At 35.7% G+C, this 18,212-nt stretch overlaps 2 protein-coding genes across 2 annotated transcripts; one reads left to right on the forward strand and one right to left on the reverse strand.

The window, feature by feature from the left end:
• Positions 1-10,296: 10,296 nt before the first annotated feature.
• On the forward strand, positions 10,297-14,172 carry LOC139890678 (E3 ubiquitin-protein ligase SIS3-like). Its single transcript, XM_071873584.1, has 10 exons — positions 10,297-10,382; positions 10,473-10,539; positions 10,668-10,741; positions 10,891-11,029; positions 11,147-11,236; positions 11,332-11,397; positions 11,675-11,773; positions 12,665-12,790; positions 12,873-13,095; positions 13,683-14,172. Exons 1-10 carry the CDS (start codon positions 10,360-10,362, stop codon positions 13,697-13,699), a joined length of 924 nt encoding a protein of 307 aa, XP_071729685.1. The 5' UTR covers positions 10,297-10,359; the 3' UTR covers positions 13,700-14,172.
• A 1,197-nt stretch (positions 14,173-15,369) lies between these two features.
• Positions 15,370-17,964, reverse strand: LOC139890679 (protein At-4/1-like). Its single transcript, XM_071873585.1, has 8 exons — positions 17,882-17,964; positions 17,678-17,783; positions 17,198-17,253; positions 17,021-17,098; positions 16,808-16,881; positions 16,591-16,724; positions 16,401-16,496; positions 15,370-16,239 (listed from the first exon to the last, which is right to left on the reverse strand). Exons 1-8 carry the CDS (start codon positions 17,942-17,944, stop codon positions 16,094-16,096), a joined length of 753 nt encoding a protein of 250 aa, XP_071729686.1. The 5' UTR covers positions 17,945-17,964; the 3' UTR covers positions 15,370-16,093.
• Between the last annotated feature and the right edge of the window lie 248 nt (positions 17,965-18,212).

The following is an 18,212-nucleotide window of genomic DNA, read 5'->3' on the forward strand; positions in this document are numbered from 1 at the left end:
CGCACCTTATATCGTTGGAAAGCTCTTTTGACGTAGAATGCAACTAAACATAATTCATCAATCAAAAACCTCATTATAACAACCAAAACCGCATCTAATGCTCAACATTAATCGCATACAAGTTCATAAATGCAATTCAATGATTCGGGCAATCAATTTACATGAATGATATGCCGTTTCGAAGGTAATCAAGCATACAATCCAACTAAACACTTACCAACCATAATCCATGGCATTCAATGCATCAAAAGTCCATTTCAAGTTCATCAAACCCTAACCCAAATTCACCAAAATCATAAATCAAGTTCATGAACTTTTCTAAAGCAACCTACACATCAAATTGAAGCTAGTGATACTAGGAACACAATTAGAACATGAACTTTTAACATCTAACAACATATGATCATCCAAAATTCAAGAACACCACACCAAAATTCAAGTTCATGCTAGTTACACTAAAACAACGAGATCGAGCATACCAATTACATACACGACATCGCAATGAGCCATAGACACTAACTAACACCATTTTAAGTCAAAAACACGAATTTAGAGAAATCTAGAGTTTTAGAAATGTTACCCAAACGAGATGAAGTTGGTACCAAAATGAAGAGGATGGAGAGAGGATCACGAATATGTAATTTATTTTGTTGTAAGCCTCTTAGATCGAATTTAGATGATGATTGAATGAATTTGGTAGATGTGTGTGTGTTCTTGCTAGAGAGAAAGAGAGAGAGATGAAGAGGATTGAATGGTGGTGATTGGGGTGGACTAGTTGACCTAGTCAACTAGTTTGCCCCGTGTCAATTTTAGTCCCTCAAGTTTGAATCGGGTGCGTGAATTACCTAATCGAGATAATTTAAAACGCGTATTAACGAAAGATGTTATAAATATATAACGGACTTTAAAATAGTTAAACGGAAAAGTAAATGGAAAAAGGCGGGATGTTACATTACCTACTCCTTAAAAGAAATTTCGTCCCGAAATTTAAGTAGGCGTAGTAGTCGTTGTTTCTTCCCCGAGATCTTGCGTTTCCGAATGCACGAATAAATGAGGGTATTTCCTTTGCATTTGATCTTGCCTTTCCCAAGTAAACTCGGGTCCCCTTTTGGCATTCCAACGGGCTTTAATAATCGGGATTCGGATTTGTTTCAATGTCTTGACGGAGGTGTCCACAATTTCAACCGGTTCCTCCACAAAATGAAGTTTGTCATCAATAGTAAGTTCCTCGAGAGGGATGACGATATCGGGTTCGGCAAGACACTTTTTCAAGTTAGATACATGGAAGGTAGGATGAACGGAACTCAGTTGAGGCGGAAGATCTAAACGATAAGCAACGGTTCCAATACGCTCCAAGATTTCGAAAGGACCAATATACCAAGGATTTAGCTTCCCGCGCTTCCCAAAACGGATTACACCCTTCCAAGGTGCGACTTTTAACATTACTCGGTCACCGACTTGAAATTCAAGATCGTTGCGTCATTTGTCGGTATAGTTCTTTTGACGACTTCGGGCCGTCCTAAGCCTATCTCGGATTTGAACGATTTTCTCGGTGGTTTCATGAATGAGTTCGGGTTCGGTGATTTGCACGTCGCCTACCTCGGCCCAACAAAGAGGTGAACGACATTTTCGGCCATATAATGCTTCGAATGGTGCGGCGTTAATACTCGCGTGATAAATATTGTTGTAGGAGAATTCGGCGAGAGGCAAGTGCTTATCCCAAGCTTTTCCAAAGTCGACAACGCAAGCTCGTAGCATGTCTTCCAAGGTTTGAATTGTGCGTTCGCTTTGTCCTTCGGTTTGTGGATGATATGCGGTGCTCATGTCTAAATGCGTTCCCAATGCTTCTTGCAAAGTACGCCAAAATCTAGAAACAAAACGGCCATCTCGGTCGGAGATAATCGATAAGGGTACACCGTGTCGGGCTACAATTTCTTTGATGTAGAGTTGGGCGAGTTTCTCCATGTTGTCGGTTTCTTTCATGGCTAGGAAGTGCGCGGATTTGGTGAGTCGGTCAACAATGACCCAAATAGTATCATAACCGCCAACCGTCTTTGGTAGTTTGGTGATAAAATCCATCGTTATCCTTTTCCACTTCCATTGCGGGATCTCGGGTTGTTGAAGTAGTCCGGACGGTCTTTGGTGTTCGGCTTTGACTTTGGAACATGTCAAACACTTGGAAACATAAGTAGCTACGTCCCTTTTGATGTTCGGCCACCAATATAGTTGTTTAAGGTCGTGGTACATCTTATTGGCACCGGGGTGAATCGAATATCTTGACTTATGGGCTTCGTCTAAAATAAGGCTTCGCAAGTCCCCATAACTAGGTACCCAAATTCTTCCGGCGAAATATCGGAGTCCGGTCTCCCTAATTTCGAATCGAGAGACGAGAATGTTCAAGAGCTCGTGTGAAAGGTTTTCATCCTTGAGAGCCTCATCTTGGGCTACCCGAATTTGGCTATTTAGGTTTGTGTGGATGGTGATGTTTAGGGCGCGGACACGAAGAGGCACCGCTCTTTCTTTTCGACTTAAGGCATCGGCTACTACGTTTGCCTTCCCGGGATGGTAACGAAGCTCACAATCGTAATCGTTCAAAGTTTCAATCCACCTTCGTTGTCTCATGTTTAGTTGCTTTTGATCGAAGATGTGTTGAAGGCTTTTGTGATCGGTGAAGATAGTACTCTTGGTTCCATAAAGATAGTGTCTCCACATTTTAAGTGCGAAGACAACGGCTCCGAGTTCGAGATCATGCGTCGTGTAGTTTCGTTCATGAATTTTGAGTTGTCGGGAGGCATAAGCAATGACTTTCTTTTGTTGCATCAATACACACCCAAAACCATGTTTCGAGGCATCGCAATATACAACAAAATCATCATTGCCTTCGGGAAGTGACAAGATAGGAGCGGTGGTTAGCTTTGTCTTCAAGATTTGGAACGCGGATTCTTGCTCGGTCGCCCAAATGAATTTCTTTCCCTTGTGAGTTAATGCGGTTAGAGGACGTGCAACCAAAGAGAAGTTTTCGATGAATCTACGATAGTACCCGGCGAGACCCAAGAATTGACGAATGTGAGTAGGAGTAGTAGGAGTCTCCCATTTACTAATGGCTTCTATCTTCGTGGGATCGACTTTAATACCTTGATCACTTACAACATGACCAAGAAATTGAACTTCCTTCAACCAAAATCCACACTTGGAGAATTTGGCATAAAGTCGTTCTTGTCTCAAGAGTTCAAGCACAAGTCGGAGATGTTGTTCGTGCTCTTCTTCATTTTTAGAATAGATTAATATATCATCGATGAACACAATAACGAATTTATCGAGATACGGTTTGCACACGCGGTTCATAAGATCCATGAACACCGCCGGTGCGTTAGTGAGACCAAATGGTATGACGAGGAATTCATAACTACCATAACGAGTCCGGAAAGCGGTTTTGGAGACATCTTCCCCCTTAACCCTTAATTGATGATAACTCGAGCGGAGATCGATTTTCGAATATACACAAGACCCTTGTAGTTGATCAAAGAGGTCATCGATGCGAGGAAGAGGATATCGGTTCTTAACCGTCAATTTATTTAGTTCACGATAATCAATGCACATTCGTAGGGATCCGTCTTTCTTTTTAACAAACAAAATCGGAGCGCCCCAAGGTGAATGGCTAGGTTGGATAAAACCACGATCAAGTAGTTCTTGGATTTGACTTTGCAATTCTTGCATTTCGGATGGAGCGAGTCTATATGGTGCACGTGCTACGGGTGCGGCTCCCGGAATAAGATCGATTTGGAATTCAACCGGTCGATGAGGTGGAAGACCCGGCAATTCGTCGGGAAATACATCGGAAAAGTCACTAACAATTGGCACATCATCGATATGCTTCTCATCGGACTCGACTTTCTTAACGTGGGCAAGGATCGCAAAACAACCCTTACGGAGTAGTTTTCTAACTTTAAGGCACGAAACGAGGTTGAGTCTGGTGCAACTCTTATCGCCATAAACAATCAAAGGTTCACCATTCTCGATAGGAATTCGGATTGCGTTAAGATCACAAAGGATGTGAGATTTCATTTTGACTAACCAATTCATACCGATTATTACATCAAAGCTTCCTAGTTCCATGGGTATCAAGTCAATTTCAAATTCCTTACCCAAAATGTTTAACGTACACCCCCGGTAATATGTGTCGGCACTTAATAGTTTCCCGTTAGCCACTTCAATGGTATAAGTGGTATCTAATGGAAGAGGTGGAGTGCTAAAAGAATGAGTCAAAGTCTTGGATACAAAGCATTTATCGGCACCCGAATCGAATAAGCAAGAGACATAAGAATTGTTGAGAAGAAACGTACCCGTGACTAGTTCAGTGTCATCCCGGGCTTCCTCGGTGTTGATGTTGAAAGCTCGGCCGCGCGTATTGGGGTTATCTTTCCTCTTCGGGCATGCATTTCTATAATGACCCGTTTGGCCACATTCGTAACAAGTGCCCATCTTTGGTGCATTGGGCCACTTTCGAGCGACGGGAGTGGCACTTTTACAATCGTTGGCCTTATGACCAATTCCTTGGCACCGATGGCAAATTAGCTTACTACATTCGCCAAAGTGATGTTTGTTGCATTTGTTGCAAAGAGGTAGAATTTCGGCATAACCCTTCTTGCCGTCGGAGGTGAAAGATTTCTTGGCAAAGTTGTTGTTGCTTGATTGGGGAGCTTCCCATTTTCTTTTGTTGTTACCCGACTTGTCCTCGGCTTTAGGTGCCGGTACTACGATTTCGTCCACTGTCTCTATCAATTTGCGGGCCATGTTCAAAGCTTCTTGATGATTAGGGGGTTTGGATGACATTACTCCGTGTTTGATGCTCTTTGGAAGACCATCCATGTAAAGTTCAACCCTTAAAGCTTCGGGGTTCACAAGATTTGGGCACATCAAGGCTAGTTCGGAAAATCGTTGATTATAAGCCTTGAGATCATTTCCGATCGCCTTTAAAGTTCTTAGCTCTTGTTCGAGCCTTCGGGTTTCTTCACGAGGGAAATATTCGACAATCATCTTTTCCCTCAAGTCGGCCCAAGAGAGGGCGTGAGCTTCATCGGTACCCACCGATTGTACATAAGTATTCCACCATGTAAGAGCGACACCGGCGAAGGTGTGAGTGGAGTATTTGACCTTGTCTTGGTCCCGACAACCGCTTATGCTAAAGACGGCTTCCGTTTGCTCAAACCATCGGGTGAGCACAACCGGTCCCCCAGTTCCATCGAAAGTGTGAGGTTTGCACCCCATGAAAGCTTTATAGGAGCATCCCTCGTTTGAGTTGCCGGCCCCATTGTTGTTGTTGTTGTTGTTGTTGTTGTTGTTGTGGTTGTTGTTATTGTTATTGTTGTTGGAAGAGTGACCGGCCATGGCCGCATCTACGGCGGTAGCTATCATCCGTTCGAGAGCTTGTTCGGGAGTTTCATTGCGGCGTACACGACGAGGAGCCATTGTTCCTTCAAGACACAAGAATATCATTGATTAGTATTTTCAATAATACTAACCGTGATATAGAATAAAGATAAAGAGAAGTTTTTCCTCGACTCGCCTTAAATTCTTTATGCCATAATGTCGGAACGTTCATATGAGTCACCGTAATATAATCCCGGCAATTATATTACCCTGATTCATATGTGCATTCGACATTATTCTATAAAGTCAAGGTGGCGTGTCAATCAAATTAAACAACATGAGATTAAGATGAACTAAGAGTAGATATGAGTAGAAGCGTTCGAGTATAAATGCACAAGTAGTCAAGTAATTCCTACTTCAAGTCTATATGCCGGTTGTAGTCTAGACTCACCAATGTACCCTATGACTCGGGGTTGACACCAATGAACTCTAAATCCCTACAACTAACGCTCTGATACCATCTGTAGCGACCCGACCAAACCATGTTTGACGGCGCCGACTACTTCGGTCCCGTTGCGTGGTCATAAGTCTTTATTATGACTTTTGACCAAAATATGTCGCATTTATTTTATAAGAAAAAGGATGTTTCAAGTTTACAAATGTAGTTCGAAAGACTAGTTACATTACAATGTTTAACGTACGAATGAAACCTATGCGACACAATTTAAAGTAGTCAAAAGACGCTCCATCTATGCATGTATACTCGACATCCAATGCAAGTATCAAAATAATGAGCGGAAGCATGTATCATGTATCGTTCAAGGACCTGAGAAAAACATAGAAATCTGTCAACGAAAACGTTGGTGAAATCATAGGTTTAAGTAAGTATGTACAAGTGAACCACAAGATTTGCATCATTGAAATAATAGTAATACATTCCAAAAGTTTGTTTCACGAGCACCCAATTATCAATGCTTAACATTCCTTCCATTGAACCCCATCACTTAGTGCTAGAACATACACTGTTTCTCGAAAATATATTTCATTCGTAAACGGTAGCGAACCGTTTGAATGAGGGTTTGTCAAACCCATATGGATCCATACAACATAAGTTCTCGCTTACACCCGGCAAGTGTAACTAATGATAATCGAATTGAGGATTTTGTTCTAAACTCGTATGTAGAATGTTTGTTTTCCTGTACTTGTGTTCACTTAGTAAGGAAATGTTTATGTTTTCTCATCCCAAATGTAAGTTCAAAAAGAGTAAAAGTGGGACTATGATCTCACCTTGAGTGCACGAGTAGTAAAGTACTTCAACAAGTAAACGTGTGCAAAGAACAATGCTAGTCTTGACCTAAACAATAGGTTGTATCAATAACGGTAAACACGATAGGTCAAAGATGTTCAATTAGTCCTATGGCTCGTTAAGACTCGATCATAATAGCATGTGAATCAAATTGTCATGTTTCATGCAAGGTATAAGTATAAAAACATGTTAGAACGATTGCACAAATATTTGGTTAAGTTTGATTAAAAGTCAACTTGGTCGGGTCAAAGTCAACGAAAAAGTCAACATGTTCGGGTCGGGTCCCGAACTATTTTTCTGAGGTTTTTAATCATATATGAGCATGTTAGAACAAGTTTCATGTGAATCGGAGGTCCGTAGTATGCCAAACATTTTTCGTATTTTGGACATGGAGGTCAGAACCTGACCCCCTTATATGTCGCGCCGCGACAGGAAAGGCCGCGCCGCGGCAAAGGCCGGGAGCTGGTGCCTGGCCAGTCCCAAATGTTCAAGTCTCAATCCAAAACCTTTTTGTGCATAAAACACAAACCGCTAACACTTAGGACTCGCACCTTATATCGTTGGAAAGCTCTTTTGACGTAGAATGCAACTAAACACAATTCATCAATCAAAAACCTCATTATAACAACCAAAACCGCATCTAATGCTTAACATTAATCGCATACAAGTTCATAAATGCAATTCAATGATTCGGGCAATCAATTTACATGAATGATATGCCGTTTCGAAGGTAATCAAGCATACAATCCAACTAAACACTTACCAACCATAATCCATGGCATTCAATGCATCAAAAGTCCATTTCAAGTTCATCAAACCCTAACCCAAATTCACCAAAATCATAAATCAAGTTCATGAACTTTTCTAAAGCAACCTACACATCAAATTGAAGCTAGTGATACTAGGAACACAATTAGAACATGAACTTTTAACATCTAACAACATATGATCATCCAAAATTCAAGAACACCACACCAAAATTCAAGTTCATGCTAGTTACACTAAAACAATGAGATCGAGCATACCAATTACATACACGACATCGCAATGAGCCATAGACACTAACTAACACCATTTTAAGTCAAAAACACGAATTTAGAGAAATCTAGAGTTTTAGAAATGTTACCCAAACGAGATGAAGTTGGTACCAAAATGAAGAGGATGGAGAGAGGATCACGAATATGTAATTTATTTTGTTGTAAGCCTCTTAGATCGAATTTAGATGATGATTGAATGAATTTGGTAGATGTGTGTGTGTTCTTGCTAGAGAGAAAGAGAGAGAGATGAAGAGGATTGAATGGTGGTGATTGGGGTGGACTAGTTGACCTAGTCAACTAGTTTGCCCCGTGTCAATTTTAGTCCCTCAAGTTTGAATCGGGTGCGTGAATTACCTAATCGAGATAATTTAAAACGCGTATTAACGAAAGATGTTATAAATATATAACGGACTTTAAAATAGTTAAACGGAAAAGTAAATGGAAAAAGGCGGGATGTTACAAGTTGTAACCTCTTGATCATTTGATCTTATTATGGGTATGTTTGGCAATACTAGCTGGAAGCTGCAAGCGTTTAGCTGCAGGCGTTTAGCTGCAAGCGTTTAGCTGCAAGCGTTTAGCTGAAAGCTGAAGCTTTTTAAATGTATTTAATTGTTTGGCAAAGTAGCTGGAGCTGTTATAAAATAAGTAAAATGACAAAAATGGACACTAGAAAAAATACTTAAATATCATTATTTTAGTTTAATAAAACATAGTCATTACCAAATAACCGAAAACATATATAATACTACTAATAACCGAGAACATATATAATACTACTAAATAATTAATGACGATTATTCCATATTGAAGTAGCAATATTGTTACGAACATGTTTCATCTCATTCCTTTTTTCTTCAAGGATGATTTTTTTTGTTCAAGTGAAAAGAGAATGGAATTATGGATATATATATATATATATATATATATATATATATATATATATATATATATATATATATATATATATATATATATATATATATATATATATATATATATATATACAGGGGCGGTGTCAAAGAAGTACAAATGGGGTCATATGACCCCCATGGTTTAAAAAATTTTACTAGTAATTTTTTTTTTTTGACCCCACTACCAAAAGTCAGCCCACTTAGTAGTAATTTTTTTCGTAAGGGGAAAGTGTAGTTTTTGGGCTCATCTTGGGATTTTTTTTGCTATAACTTTTGCTGTTTTTTTGGATATAATTGGTGCAGTTTTTTGTTAGAATTTATGCACTTTTTGAAGTATAATTTGTGCAGATTTTCTGGGTTGTTTTTAAGTTGTTTTAACTATTTTATACTTGTTTTTATGCTGTTTTTTGAGATGTTTGGAAGATATTACTAAACTGTTTTTGTGCAGTTTTTTATGCTATTTCTTTTTGCAATATATAATAGTGAAGCTTGTTTGTGTAGAACTACTGTAATTGTTGCATTTTTTTCGCCCCCAGTGTTACAAAATCCTGGATCCGCCACTATATATATATATATATATATATATATATATATATATATATATATATATATATATATATATATATCATGTTTGCATAAATGGTACGCATAAATGGTTGACAGCAAGTGAGACAACATTTTAGGATATATTAATATATGGGTAATGAAGTAATTTAAGTCCCAAAAAGTTCCTCTATTTCTTATACGCTAATCTATGAAGCGTTTCACATTGAAGCTTTTTAATCCCTTTAAAAGCTTGAAGCTATTGCATACAAAAGGAGCTATATAATTTGACAGGAGCTTTTTCTTAAACGCTAGAAGCTGACAACTCCAAAAAACTTAAGTTTCCTGCCAAACATACCCTATATATATACTAATATTTTGCCAAAAAAAAACAAAAAACATACCCATATACCCGGCCCAAAGAATTTTAATAATAATTTTTATGTAAAATTTTAGTATTAGTATTATATTGTTAATGTATGAAAGATTTTTCTTATTTGTTTTGAAAACGAGTATAATTTTATTCAATATAATCATATACAACAAGTCTTCGAGATGTGATATTTTTATATACTTTGTGTATTTGAGTATTTTAGAAACTTTTCAATCAACTTTTTGTATATGATATTTTATAATACTTTAAACATGAAATAGTTAAGTTATTTTTCGATATTTTGATTTGGTAACTTATTGAAAAATAGATACGGAATGACTAATCGGGTATACCCGTTTACCCGTGGTGAAACCCGAAACCCGATAGTATGTAAGTAAATGGGTACCCGACGGGTTTCGGGCCGGATTTCTTAATCGGGTTCGGGTCCTGGATTACCTAAACCCGCCTCAAACCCGGCCCGATGCCATCCCTGACATCTATGGCTCTTTTTTATTTTTTAATTTATTAATTTATTTTGCAGTAGAAATTTAATGCGCAGTCTCATAAATTTCAACCGAGGGTTTTTTTCACTTCATCACTGAAAAGCCACTTCAACCCTTTTTTTTTTTTTTTTTTTTTTTTTTTTCCACTTCATCGCTGAATTTTACTATCACTTCATCATTGAAACCTAGGGTTTATGTATCAATGCCGATATGGTTAGTTAGTTTTCTTCGTTGATAGTCCTACATTTTAACTGTTATAATCCGTCCTCCATTTTTCATTTTTTACAACTAATTTTGCAGGTACGATGGATGCTTTATGATGCTTCTTGCATCTGCCCTGTATCCTTTGATGATTCAAATTCCTTCATCTGCGTTTGTGTTTGTTTCTATATACAGTCTTTTTGTTTTCTTGACGATTGCGATTGATAGAATTCTAGTTGCTAGGAACGATAAACATTACGATCGTTGTAAATTGCCAATTCTTATGTGGATAGTGGTTCGTTATTTAAATATCTTTTTTTTTTATTCTTTTTTTTTTTTTTTTTTTTTTTTGTTATAAATGTTGCTTGTTTGTGATGGATTGGAGTTTTAGAGACTGATGTGCTGTTGATTGTTTTGATTTAGGTCGACCACACAGTTTATATCGTTTTTCGCTTATTGATGCTCGTGGATAATTCTATTGTATCTACAATCGGATTGTACGCTTTCTTTATTCCCCTAATTTATATAACTCATTTTATTAGTAACAGTCGTTATTTCAATGCTGTAACAATCGTTATATCTTCATTAATTTAGTTTGTTTGAAAGTGGATACAGTAACAGATAACTGTTTTATGAAATGGTACAGGGATCATGGTGGTCAGCTACGAGGAAAACGTCTTTTTGGGCGAGTTGTGGTTGCATGTGTTACGTATGCACTGTTGTATCCGTTTCTTTGGGTATCGACTGTTGTTGGGGCCATTTGGATTGCTACTGAATGGGATTGTGTGAGTGCTTCTTTTAATTGTTTCTTTAGTAAGTTAATAATGGATGTAGTATTAATTTTAATGTTAATGTGAATGTGAATTATAATTGTAAAATTTGTATTTGTAAATTTCTTGCAGTTGCCTGGTAACCAGATATGGAGTATTGTTCAATCGTTACTTTTCACCTTTAGTGGGCTCGTCTACTTTGCTTGTATATTTGGCAGAAAGGTAGCACATAATCTTGCTTCTTATTATCTATTTTTACTATTTTACTGTTGTACAATGTACGACTAGCTTATTTTGTATATTATTGTCTCTTGCAGTGGTTAAAAAGATGGCGAGTTCATTTAAGACATGTTTCACCTGGAACTCGTGTTTCAGAATTTAAGGCAATCTCTACAATTTCATATCCTTCTTTCCATTTTTATTCAGTAACTTTGAACAACTGTTATGAAAAACTTACCCTGAAACTACTTTTATGATGGGTATATAGAGTTATTTCATCTTTCTATATTTTAATAGTTTGTTAAATGAGTGGTTTAGTTTCAAATTATATGACTTTTCTTCACTTGTTTTTATTTCATTTTATGTTTATGCATTTACTGTTTGTTTCAACTGTTCTCTTAAGGTGAATGACTCTAACAAATAATTGCATCTGTTTTCTAGGTTCTGCTTAGCATGATTTGTCATCCAAATGATGTGGCATATGAAGACGTTATTCAAGACATGATCCTTAATCAAAGAATTCAGATGGTTGAATCCATGGTAACACCTATATACTGCAAGTCTTGTATAAATTTACTGTTTAGAATATAAAAAAAAAATTATTTTTTATTTTTCACAGCACGTTATCATACAACTGATGTATGATAATGCACGTTAACATACATCGATGTATGATAACCAAAACTAATGAAAAATGACTAACTGACTGATGAAAAACAATGTTTAGGGTTTAGTGATTAGGGTTTAGATTTTAGAGTTTAGGGTTTAGATTGAGTTTTTAACCCGATTGGTTTTGAGTTTAGGGTTTAGGGACTAAACTCAAAACACTAAACCCTAAACCCTAAATTCTAACTGCTACAATGTAAAGTAGGCGAGGAATTTCTATATGATGTTTGTATTGTTGGGTGCTCTAGAAGTATACTGATTTGGTTTGATGTTATATGATTATTTTTCGTTAAGGTGTAGCACAAATTTAGTGCACAATTAGCATATTTTTGGCATTTACAAAGGTTAATGAAAATATTGGATCTTATCTTTAAGAATTGGAATCCGATAAGATTATCTGACAAGTTTATAAATTAGCATAATAAATATGATATGATAGATAGGATGTGTATGTCGTAGGTTGTTATGAACGTATAGCAACTTATTAGGGATCTAACATTGTTAAGGAAATGTCTAGGCATGCCAGTATTCAGTACACTAACAAAGTGCAAATAAAGGTGCACTTTAAGGGTCGTTGCATACTTCAAAGAACAAGTAAGAATGACATTAAAGAAAAAAATAGCGGTATTTATTAAGGCCTCTAAATGGTTCAAGTTTGGATCATTTTTATGTACATTAAAGAAAATTGTTGGCAAGAACTTTGTACTTTACCAATGTAACATCTTCAGGATAAATTAAATATTAAATTGCGACCTCCATGTACAGTTGGAATTATTGAAAAAATTGGATGATGTCATGATTCGTCGGCTTCCAATTTATCTTCTAAGAGAGATCCCGACAGACTGCAGTGACTGTTCAATATGTTTGAAAGAGTTTCGTATTAACCAAAAGGTAAATACTTGTTTCTATTTTATGTCAAACATATATATACAAACGCATGACGCCTAAACTAACAAACAAATTTAATTTTTAGGTTCGTGGCCTTCCTTGTGCTCATATTTTTCATAAAAAATGCATCGCTACGTGGCTTCGAGTCGATATGAGTTGCCCTCGGTGCCGTTGCGTGCCAGGTGGCGCTGAGCAATCAGATGACCCAGCAAGTCAACCATTTAGCGCGAGTTATGTTGGTAGGATGCAAAGATTTCTCGTGCCAGCCCATACAGATGCACCGCCGAGTGAGTCGACACCGAGAACTGGTATGTTTCCTTGAATTTTTAATCATTGATTTGAAGATATTATTACTAAAAACATATTTACAGATAACTAAAGCCGTTAATATCAGTATGTTGTTCAATTGTTTCTTTATTTTCGTGATCTCTAGTGTTTGTTTATTTGTGAAAAATTTGATTTTGTGAACATGTGTGTGTGCAGTAGCTTATTTTTTTATGAAAGTGATTGCATAGTTGTTTAATTGCCAATTTGTTAGATTCTAACATATCAGTGATGTTTGAGTACATGTTAAAGTTTACTTGTGAGTTTATTATATATAATGTGGATGATATGTTATGAAATAAATGTTAATGTGTTTAATCAAGAAAAAGGTTAACATTTGACATCTGAATACATGTAAATGATTATTATCTGAACTAGTATATGAACATGTTGAAAACGACAACACACACGTGATTCATTTAAAGCTTAATTATGTACTGCCTTCCTTGTCAACTAGTAAGTCATTTATATTTATAATAGTGCTATAAGGTTAACATTCAGATATTGTGGAACATATGTACATATAACCATTATGTATCAAACTGACATTGTTTTGGTGTGAAAACTCCAGAAAACAATATTCGTTGAATATTTGAAGTTACAAAAGCTGCTGCAGTCAGATTTGAATTGAAGTGGCTTACGAAGAAAAATTCGGTAGATTTTGGGGTATTTGTTATGCGACATATGGAATTCTATGTAGGACGACATGTCCGTAAATGGGACTGTGATTTTGATGTGAAAGGTCGAAAACAGAAGACAAGGTTGAACAGGTTGAGGCAAAAGTATGCATTGAAGATGAAGGTGTATGTGTATGCAGCTGTTTATGCAAGTAAAATGCTACAAAAACGGAGTATCAGTTTGCTATTATTTACCGTATTATTTTTTTGTGCTAAAGTTTTAGTTCAGGTTTTGGGGAAGTTTCTTGTTAATGTTTGTGAAACTTTTTTTTCCTTGTTTTCTGTGTGAACTAGAATCTAGTAATCTTGTCGCGCCATGATTATGAAGGTGGTGTTTGGTAGAGTCAAAGTATCAATGAAAGTCCTTTGTCGATCATTTTGTTTTAAGTTTTGTGGTTATCCTTTTTGTTAGGTTGCATATTTGTGCATGTGTATGTATGCATGTATGTCAAATTATGTGGTGTCCCTTTGCATATTTATAATGAAACCAGATATGATTTACAGTAATCAATTTCCACGTTTTATGATTAAACGATTTTGGTTAAAACTGATGCAGCCGGACCTGAATTGAAGTGGCGTACAAAGAAAAAATCCGTAGATGTTTGGGTTTTCCGTATTTGTTATGCGCCATATGGAATCGTATGATCTTGATGTGAATGGTCAAAAACAGAAGACAAGGTTGAACAGGTTGAGGCAAAAGTATGCATTGAAGATGAAGGTGTATGTGTATGCAGCTGTTTATGCAAGCAAAATGCTACAAAAACAGAGTATCAGTTTGCTATTATTAACCATATTATTTTTTTGTGCAGAAGTTTTATTTTCGGTTTTAGGGAAGTTTTAAACTTGTTCGGTGTTGATGTTTGTGTTTGCATAAGTTACTTTTGGTCAATTGTAAATGTGAACAATGTTCAGTGTTCAGAATGAATTATTAATTGATTTCAAGAAAACTTTTATTAGTCATCTTATGTTAGTGACACTTCAAATTTATCCCTGATAGTCCTATGAGTATGTAGTTAAATGTTCATATGATCATGTAACAAGAAATAATGAGGTTAGCGTGTTACGGTATTGGTTATGGATAGTAGAAAGATCATAATACCTTTTTTTGTTGTTGTTTAAGTAATCAATAATCATAAAACAGATTATGATGCACAGTTACATATCTATAAACACATTCAGTTATTATAAAGACTCGTATATATTAACTGTATGCATGGGAGTTAACTCTGCAAAATCATATGCTCTAAATTGACCAACATAGTACTAACAACACAACATAAAGGATATTCTTTTTAATCAAAAACATAGTACTAACAACACAACATCTAATTACATTGCAAAATTAAGCTTGTTACTACTTACTAGCATGTTATATCCCAAATTGCCTAATTGACAAAAGAAGGCAAGCATACAATAATAAAGCTGCCAGCATATGAAAAGCGAACCAAAAGGCCCAAAATATGAAACTCGTGATAGAACCCATCTTTAACCTTCAACATATAACCAGATTGCTTCAAACCATGCCCTCTCAAATCCAATTACAAATTAATGCAGTTTGACAAAAAAAAAAAAAAAAAAAGCAAAACATCTAACCATGATTACTTCAAACCGATCCCTCTCATCAGCAATTATTTTGGAGCCGGAAACCAAATCCACGAGTTCCATAACATTGTAAAACAACAATGTCATTGTTCCCAGAACTCAAGCAGTCATCCTTAAACAAATAGTAAAATCAAGTAATGTCAGCATCGTAGCTGCATTTTCGGTTCTTCTTCTATCTGTTACAATAGGTATCATGCTCTTTGCTTCAAGGACATAGCAAGCAGATGTATTTTCCTTCTTTTCTGTGTGAACTAGAATCTAGTAATTTTGTTGCGCAATGATTACGAAGGTAGTGTTTGGTATAGTCAAAGCATTAATGAAAGTCCTTCGCCGATCATTTCGTTTTGAGTTCTGTGGTCATCCTTTTTATGCGGTGTTTGCATATTCATTATGAAACCAAATACGGAGTATAATTTGCATTAATAAATTCCCAGTTTTATGATAAAACAATTTGGGTAAATTATGGACCAAATAATCACTTTTGCATGATGAGTTTATCCTTGCTTAACAAAAAGTAAGTTTTCTTGTAGAATCTATAGAAACTTTTAATAAATTTTCAACAGCCATACCAAAGGATTTACAGAAAAGCATATTCTCAAGAACGAACAAAATCCAAGGATCTAACACCAACACATGATAATAGTCAACGGAAATTTAGAGACTATAAACAACAAGAACGAAACTTGGGGCCTGTTGACTTAAATCAGTCTTCTTGCGAATCAAGTAACTGCCTTTTGAGGACCTCATTTTCTTTCCTCAGTTTCATTACCTTCTGCTTCAGAGTTTCAACATGACGATTTGAACTAAAATCCTGTTTGTTTTCAGCCAACTTTGATCTGCTAATCAGTACTGCTAACACAAAATACCAGATTATACAAATGTACTGGAGAACAAATAGATTGGCATGCCAATAAAAGACTATTAGCTTGTAAATACATACAAATCAAATGATCATAACCGAAGTTGCAGTTATCATCATTAATACTATACATAGCAAAAAATGTACTTACATTCCTTTTCTAGACTCTGTAGCTTCTTGTCCAATCCGTTTTTCTCTTCCTGCTCCATCATAAGGCAATCTTTCAAATCCTGTATCTCGTATTGATCTAGGACAAAAACATCACACTCATAAGTCTTACTGAACTATATAGAATTGTAAAAAATGTCTTAAAATGTTCAATAAACTGTGTAAAAGCTCACATTTCATTTCTACATCTGAATGAACTCTGTCCAGCCTCTTTGCTAAGGCTTCAACATGGTTCCTATGTGCAGTTAAATCTTGTTGGAGTTGATTAATTGTTGATTCATTTGCTGTTTTCTGAGCTATAGAATCTCTGGTTTACAGTAATAATTATATTGATAACTTCATTTAAGATCTGAAATTTGTTAACGAAATAGTATTTGACTGAAAACTCACTTGATTTGAACCTCCAACTCTTTTATTCTGTTGTCATAATCACGCTTTAGCAGGTTCATTGCATTTCTGAACTCCTGCTTGAAAAACCATAGCTGTCATTATGATATGCACATTTATATTTTATTTTTACTGATAAAAACAAGCTATACACCACGCTACAAGTCAACATAGCATACGGATACAGTTTTAATTAAGTGAATAATTACTACTTACATTTTCTTTTCGGGCTTGTTCATCATTCACTCTCTTCGGTTCTTCTTTCAAGATGCGATAATTATTCCTATGCTCAAGCTGTTTCATAGACAGTAAACCTTAGATGAAAAAAATGCATCACCACCAATAATCAACCTCAGCTTATACAACAAAACATATAGCAATTAATTCAGTCACCTGATTAGCAAGTTTGTTGATAGATTCAGTATACAGCTTCATCACTCTCTCATTTTCTAATAGGATTATATTCCAGTCAAACAGTTAGCATGCATCTTAAATTTCAAATTCATGCCAGAGAAGTAATCAATTGAACTTTCAATTAGCACAGAAAAAACGTAAATAAATAAATAAAATTAAAAAAACTCGAGACTAAGTAGAATCACAATTCGAACTTTGATGATAACCTGATAAACTTCTTATCCATCTACGTGATTAATTAATAAAACGACATTATCATAAAATACAAAGGATATTGATGACGACAAAATCCATAGTCTAATAAAAGTTGTGTAACCTAATATATATATTTCCTAATTAGATACACACAGAAAAAAACCTAAATCAGAATCCACAAAATGCCGTACACTGATGTAGAAAATTGATGATCGTAATTGAACAATAATCAAAATTGAAGGTATTTAGATCATAAATGAAAACCTGATTTGAGAGTATTGACGGTGAATTCAAGCACTTGTCGTTTTTTGATTTCGGATCTAATGTTTGACTGAAGAGTTTGAATCGTAACGATTGCTTCACTGGAATCCTGCAAAATTAGAGAATATGAATGAATACATGAATTAATTAATAGAAGCTGTTTAAGTTCATATTGAAGATTAAAAGTTGTAATTTAGTTGATAATACATGGAGAATTTGATCGAAATCAGTTAGAAGTGATTGCAGTGCTTCATCGCTAGTTGCCGCCATTTTCAGCTCATATTAGTGTGTTTGTCACTTATATATATTTTTCATTGTAATAATAATAAATAAATTAAGTAAATAATGGAGTAGTAATAATTACTGATAATAATTAATAATAATAAAAATGTTATAATTCAGTAGGCTTATAACTACCTTTAGTGATCTAGTTCTTGACTGTAGACTAATAAGTATATAGAGAGAATATGAGAGAATATATTTAGTATGTGTTTTATAAACTCATAACACACATATTTATACTCAAAAAATCTACTAT

Source organism: Rutidosis leptorrhynchoides, chromosome 2 (assembly GCF_046630445.1).
Source record: "Rutidosis leptorrhynchoides isolate AG116_Rl617_1_P2 chromosome 2, CSIRO_AGI_Rlap_v1, whole genome shotgun sequence".
Classification (NCBI taxonomy): Eukaryota; Viridiplantae; Streptophyta; class Magnoliopsida; order Asterales; family Asteraceae; genus Rutidosis; species Rutidosis leptorrhynchoides.

Excerpts from the sequence above, each read along its gene's own strand:
- LOC139890678 (XM_071873584.1), top strand. The coding sequence starts at position 10,360 with ATGATGCTTCTTGCATCTGCCCT. Across the intron at positions 10,540-10,667 it reads CAATTCTTATGTGGATAGTG|GTCGACCACACAGTTTATAT; the intron begins GTTCGTTATTTA and ends GTTTTGATTTAG. Across the intron at positions 10,742-10,890 it reads ATTGTATCTACAATCGGATT|GGATCATGGTGGTCAGCTAC; the intron begins GTACGCTTTCTT and ends GAAATGGTACAG.
- LOC139890679 (XM_071873585.1), bottom strand. The coding sequence starts at position 17,944 with ATGGCGGCAACTAGCGATGAAGCACTGCAATCACTTCTAACTGATTTC. Across the intron at positions 17,254-17,677 it reads CGTCAATACTCTCAAATCAG|AAAATGAGAGAGTGATGAAG; the intron begins GTTTTCATTTAT and ends TAATCCTATTAG. Across the intron at positions 16,240-16,400 it reads ACAGAGTCTAGAAAAGGAAT|TACTGATTAGCAGATCAAAG; the intron begins GTAAGTACATTT and ends TTGTGTTAGCAG.